This window comes from Notothenia rossii, assembly GCF_949606895.1.
Source record: "Notothenia rossii genome assembly, chromosome: 6".
Taxonomy (NCBI): Eukaryota; Metazoa; Chordata; class Actinopteri; order Perciformes; family Nototheniidae; genus Notothenia; species Notothenia rossii.
The window spans coordinates 43,684,308-43,691,369 of NC_136909.1; the positions used below are offsets into that span (position 1 = coordinate 43,684,308).

At 45.7% G+C, this 7,062-nt stretch overlaps 1 protein-coding gene across 1 annotated transcript in view; it reads left to right on the forward strand.

The window, feature by feature from the left end:
• sdf2l1 (stromal cell-derived factor 2-like 1) overlaps window positions 1–2,544 on the forward strand; it is a 9,116-nt gene extending 6,572 nt beyond the window's left edge. Inside the window, exons 2-3 of the mRNA XM_079688163.1 lie at window positions 1,068–1,264; window positions 1,431–2,544. Of these exons, the coding sequence (XP_079544289.1) occupies window positions 1,068–1,264; window positions 1,431–1,709 (476 nt within the window). The 3' untranslated portion in view covers window positions 1,710–2,544. The remainder of the gene's footprint in view (window positions 1–1,067; window positions 1,265–1,430) is intronic.
• The last annotated feature ends 4,518 nt before the right edge of the window (window positions 2,545–7,062 follow it).

The following is a 7,062-nucleotide window of genomic DNA, read 5'->3' on the forward strand; positions in this document are numbered from 1 at the left end:
AATGGAGAGTACTTTTAAAAAAATACATAAACAAATGACTACATACAGATTAATGCAAAGAGAAATAGAAGAATACAGAGCTACAGGTAGAGTAAACAAATAACTAGTGGCAATAGTCGGTGTGTCAGGGAATGCTAAAACGTGTACATACATCTCGAATCCTAAAAGACCTAAAGACTAAGATTCCGCATACAGGACCCCACATGACCATCAACAAACATTTTTTGTCTATCATGCTCATGATTATATAACAGACCAAAAGACAAATCTATAAAATATATACCAGCCAATGTATCACTACAACTATGAAATTACAATTCATTTAAATTAGACTGGTTGCTCAATATCTATATTTATGCACCATTGGAAAAAGAGTGAGAGGTTTGAACGAATATTCTAATGCTTGATGTTCATAAATGAAGAGTGGATTGTGCGCATCAGTGGATTGAATCTGTCTTTTGCCAAGTTGGTATCCAAGATTACGCCTACATATTTGACCTATTTAATTTGTGTTGATTATTTGTCCCTTTTTACACTTCGCGTTAGATGCATGGATTTGTTTTTGTTTATTAGTCAAATAAATTGTCTTTTTTTTTTGTATTTAAAGTGAGAAAGTCGCTTAGCCATTGAGCAAATTTGTGCAGTGTTACTGAGAGCTTAGTAGAAACCTGTTAAGCATTTTCACATGAGTCTGATGACCGTGTCATGGTACATTTGCATCTCCACATCCTCACAGACTTGTGGTGACTATTAATATGTATGCTGAAGAACAGTGGTCACAAAATGTATCATTTATACGAACACTTTGAGAACGACCAGATAAATAGGACCTTACCCATTTTAGTGTGCTAACAGACAGTTTGAATTTGGACAGGTTTTTTTTTTTTCATCAAGAGTTTTTGATGACTTGCTGTGTAAAAAGATTTACGGAGATCAAGAAAAACGGATCCTCCTCTTCTTCTTCTCAAGAAACAGTACCACTCAAACTGTGGCTCAATTCATAGCACAGCCATGTGTGAACAAAGTTTGACGTGTGTGTGTGTGTGTGTGTGTGTGTGTGTGTGTAGGCAGTGGACAGCAATCTGTAACTGGAGTTGAGATTGCAGATGATGCCAACAGTTATTGGCAGATTCGTGGAAAGCCCAACCGTCCCTGTCAGCGGGGGGAGGCCATCAAGTGTGGTCAGGGCATCCGCATCACACACATGAAGACTGGGCGAAACCTCCACACACACCACTTCAGCTCACCCCTGTCTAATAACCAGGTCAGACTCACTTTTTACATGTCTTTCACGTTTCAAAAGACATGGACATTTATAGAGCCCTGTGTCAAAGAAGAAGATCTCTAAGATTATGGATACACGTATTATTGAGTACCTTGTGGGCTAGTTGTACTGTTCTTGTCTTTCCTTCCCACTGTGTGGCTTGCAGGAGGTCAGCGCTTTTGGAGAGAACGGCGAGGGAGACAATCTGGACGTGTGGGCGGTCCAGTGTGATGGAATCCACTGGGAGCGCGAGGAGGATGTGCGCTTCAAACACGTGGGCACAGACGTCTTCCTGAGTGTGACCGGGGAGCAGTACGGCCACCCCATCCGCGGCCAGAGGGAGGTGCACGGCATGAGTTCTGCTAACCAGAACAACTGGTGGCGCTCCATGGAGGGCGTCTTCCTGCAGCCCAGCCAGATGCCGCTGCGCCACGACGAGCTGTGAGCCACCGGCATGACGACGAACATAGGAGCTTCAGAAAAGTGGAAGTTTAATAGCTTTCCTGGACCAAACCATCTCATGTTTGAATAATGTCGAATTTTAGACTGATGACTCATCTCTGTTCATGTAAAGCACTCTGGGTGGTCAGAGGCCATAGAATTAAAATTTCACAACAGTTTAAAGAAGATCGATATAATGTATGTAGTGGAGCCATATGGACTATATCAGTTTCTTCCCAAGTACATTTCTTAAGGGAGAAAACACAAAAAGGCTGAATTACCAGCTAGGCACATTAACCACTAACTGAAAGACCCAAAATCACTGTTTACTGTACACATCTGAAAATCATATCAATTGAAATGTTGAAAGGGCCCTGTGCCAAATAAAACCTTCGTTTTAGTGCAATTGTTGCCTGTGTCATTTAAAAAATGTTTTATCAATCATTGGCTGGTGTTTCTCTTGGTTCTGGAACACCTTTTGATGTTAAGCTCATGTTCATTTTTAATTTGTGACCTTGTAAACATTTTTAAATAGTGGGGATGTTTTCAGAAATAATGAGTTGAATGTCTTTATCAGTAGTTGGTGGGAAAACAGCCCACTTTCACTTCCGAGTCATGCGGCAGACAATCTGCCTCTGTTAGAGTTCTATAATTCACTGCACCCCCTTTTGCGTGTTTGTGTGACAGGTGAGTGGCTTGGCAGTGTGACCACATCAGAGTGGCCACACTGCCATATTCTCTTCACCTTCATTTATTCATGCGGGGGATTCTATGTTAAGAATCAAACGTTTGCACACTGTATGTATGTATGAAAAATAAAGGTCTACTTCAAAAATGAAGTTATTTCCGTAAGATACTTTTTTTAAACAAAGTCAATTGTGCAGTTGGACTTTTTAGTCCCTTAAACAATCTTATAAACACAAATCCTAACATCCCCATAACACAGCATGATAACGTTCATTAGAGTTTGGTAAATGGTAACTTGTTTCAAGCATTGCGCCCACAGTTTGTAATGCATGTTCTCTGCAAATGGGTCAAAATGTCAAAGCTTCCGCAGACAACAGGAGGCAGTATGCTCTTTTCACAGGCATAGTAGTATTCAATGTAACAAGTTCAATTACCTTTGTTTTTAAAACCCTTTAATTGAAAGAAACGGCACATATTTTGGGCTTGGGTTTGTCTGCGATTTAGAGGGTGCATTTTCCTAAACAATTCATCTGTATTCCAGCAAGAGAGAAATTTGGTTTAGTAATCTTATGTCTAATGTCCAATTCTGAAATAAAGGCTAACAAGTGTTCATTGATTTTTATTTTCTCAGGTCATACCAAAACAATTGTCAATCAATGGATATAAACATGTCAATTATGTTCTGGTGCGATTGAACTTGAGCACAGTGAAGGCTTGGGCCCAGCAGCTGCTTCACCACTGTGTTTCAATGTAGATGCTAAATAATATCTGTTGTATCTGAATAGAATGAATTCCCAGATGTGAGTTTTTCCTGAGCAAAGAGGAGCTGTTATGTGTTTTTTATCCTGATGTACGTTACTTTTCACTCAGGGGACCTTTCAGAGACAAGTTCATCTCGAAACAGCTTCCTGTGGCATATACTACAAAGCAGGATTTGGGGTTGGCTGGGTAATTTCAGGGTTAACTGCTTCAATTCTTACCTGTGTAGATCGCCATGGTAAGTTATGCTGAACTCCTAACATGGGCAAGACACTTCCCCCAGAACTAAACTGCATTCTCAATTACGTTTAGGTAGAAACGTATTTTCTCCCATGTTACGTTCGTTATGACGTATCTCAAATACGTTTATTTTCTACATATCTTCTAGAAACATATTTTCTCCCACGTTACGTTTCTTATGAACGTATCTTAAATACGTTTATTTTTTACATATCTTTGCCATTTATTGTCTTGCTTATAATAATGATAATAGTCATTTATAAATATCATTTTAGAGCACACATTTGAAATCAGTAGGCGAGGCTGTAATTTCGCCAGCTGTTACTCTCATGAGCGAGGCAGAAAATAATAGTTTTAACATGCCAAAAAGCTGCTGTCGTTTATTGCACCTCAAACATTAAAACAAATCCAGAGTTATGTGTTTCTGTACTTCCTCTAAGAAGAAAGGACAGTAACGGTACGCCCACACCAGCGCCATATAGACTGATCTATATATACGGTGTGTGTATATATATATATATATATATATATATATATATATATATATATATATATATATATATATAGACTGTTCTATCTATATGGCGCTGGCCCACACAGCAGCACCAATCACATGAATCTCCCGCCCCCGACATACAAAGCAAAAAACCCCGGGGATTTTATGCGAACAATATATAGGCTATATATTATATATATATATAGGTATATATAGGCTATATATATATATATATATATATATAAACTCCCCAAACCGGTGAAAATCTACCAGTTTCACCCACTGTCTCTGCCACCTCCCTCCATGCCTGGGTCCTCCGGCTTGTATCCCGGTAATGACTTGCTTTTCTTCAAACTCTGGGATTGGATGTTGGAGTAGCAGTGCGCCAAGGTTACGCCGAGCGTCAAGCTCTTTTAAATGGAAAGAAACCCATCCATCCATCCATCTTCTCCCGCTTATCCGTGGTTGGGTCGCGGAGGTAGCAGTTCCAGCAGAGAGCCCCAAACTTTCTTTTCCCTGGCCACATCAACCAGCTCTGACTGGGGGATCCCAAGGCGCTCCCAGGCCAGCGAAGATATATAATCCCTCCATCTGGTTCTAGGTCTACCCCTTGGTCTCTTCCCAGCTGGACGTGCCTGGAACACCTCCCTAGGGAGGCGCCCAGGTGGCATCCTAACTAGGTGCCCGAACCACCTCAACTGGCTCCTTTCGACGCGAAGGAGGAGCGGTTCAACTCCGAGTCCCTCCCGGATGACCGAACTTCTCACCTTATCCCTAAGGGAGACACCAGCCACCCTGCGGAGAAAACCCATCTCGGCCGCTTGTACCCGCGATCTCGTTCTTTCGGTCATGACCCATCCTTCATGACCATAGGTGAGGGTAGGAACGAAAATGGCGCGGTAGACAGAGAGCTTTGCCTTCTGGTTCAGCTCCCTTTTCGTCACAAGGGTGCGGTAAAGCGACTGCAGTACCGCTCCCGCTGCTCCGATTCTCCGACCCATCTCACGCTCCATTGTTCCCTCACTCGAGAACAAGACCCCGAGATACTTGAACTCCTTCACTTGGGGTAAGGACTCATTCCCTACTTGGAGTGGACAGTCCATCGGTTTCCTGCTGAGAACCATGGCCTCAGATTTGGAGGTGCCGATCCTCATCCCAGCCGCTTCACACTCGGTTGCGAACCGATCCAGTAAGTGCTGAAGGTCGCAGACCAATGAAGCCATCAGAACCACATCATCTGCAAAAAGCAGTGGTGCAATCCTTAGTCCACCGAACTGCAGACCCCCTCCCCCACGACTACGCCTCAAAATCCGATCCATGTATATTACAAACAGGATTGGTGACAAAGCGCAGCCCTGGCGGAGGCCAACCCTCACCTGAAATGGGTCCGACTTACTGCCGAGGACCCGGACACAGCTCTCGCTTTGGGAGTACAGAGATTGGATGGCCCTGAGTAGAGACCCCCTCACCCCATACTCCCGCAGCACCTCCCACAGTGACTCACTGGGAACCCGGTCATACGCCTTCTCCAAGTCTACAAAACACATGTAGACTGGATAAGCGTACTCCCAGTCCCCCTCCAGGATCCTTGCGAGAGTAAAAAGCTGATCCGTCGTTCCACGACCAGGACGGAATCCGCATTGTTCCTCCTCAATCTGAGGTTCGACAATCGGCCTGACCCTCCTTTCGAGTACCTTAGAGTAAACTTTCCTGGGGAGGCTGAGTAGTGTGATGCCTCTGTAATTGGCACACACCCTCTGATCCCCCTTTTTAAAAAGGGGAACCACCATCCCGGTCTGCCACTTCTTCGGTACTGTTTCCGACTTCCACGCGACGTTGATGAGACGTGTCAACCATGACAGTCCCTCAACACCCAGAGCCTTCAGCATTTCTGGGCGGATCTCATCCACCCCCGGGGCTTTGCCACTGTGAAGTTGTTTGACGACCTCAGTGACCTCCCCCCGGGAGATTGGTGTCGATCCCCCGTCATACTCCAGCTCTGCCTCTAACATAGAGGGCGGAGTTGTCGGGTTCAGGAGTTCCTCAAAGTGCTCCTTCCAACGCCCTAACACTCCATCAGTTGAGGTCAACAACGTCCCATCCTTACTGTACACAGCTTGGATGGTTCCCTGCTTCCCCCTCCTGAGGTGTCGGACAGTTTTCCAGAACAACTTTGGTGCCGCCCGAAAGTCTTTTTCCATGTCATCTCCGAACTTCTCCCACACCCGCTGCTTTGCCTCGGCCACGGCTGAGGCTGATGCCCTTCGGGCCTGTCGGTACCTGGCGACTGCCTCGGGAGTCCCCCGGGATAACAAATCCCTGAAGGCCTCCTTCTTCAGTCGGACGGCTTCCCTGACCACCGGTGTCCACCAGGAGGTTCGAGGGTTACCGCCCCTTGAGGCACCTAGGACCTTGAGACCACAGCTCCCTTTGAACACCGACCACTCTGGTTCAATGTCCCCAACCTCCACAGGAATGCCCGAAAAGCTCCGCCGGAGGTGTGAGTTGAAGGCCTCCTGAACTTGGGCCTCCTCCAGACGTTCCCAGTTCACCCGAACTACACGTTTGGGCTTACCAGGTCTATCCAGAGGCTTCCCCCGCCACTCGACCCAACTCACCACCAGATGGTGATCAGTTGACAACTCCGCCCCTCTCTTTACCCGAGTGTCCAAAACATACGGCTTCAGGTCCGATGATACGATAACAAAATCGATCATGGACCTTCTGCCTAGGGTGCTCTGGTACCACGTACACTTATGAGCATCCTTATGTTCGAACATGGTGTTTGTTATGGCCAATCCATGACTAGCACATATCAGGGGGGCCGTTCCTCCGAATCACTCCCCTCCAAGTGTCTCCATCATTGCCCACATGTGCGTTGAAGTCTCCCAGCAAGATTAAAGAGTCCCCTTCAGGAGCCCCATACAGGAATCTTTCCAGGGTCTCCAAGAAGGCTGCATACTCTGAACTGCTGTTGGGTGCATAAGCACACAAAACAGTCAGAGTTTTCCCCCCCATAACCCGCAGGCGTAGGGAGGCAACCCTCTCGTCCACTGGGGTAGACTCCAACAACGAAGCACCCAACCGGGGACTTGTGAGTATCCCCACACCCGCCCGGCGCCTCACACCTTGAGCAACTCCGGAGAAGAATAGAGTCCAATCACTATTCAGAAGT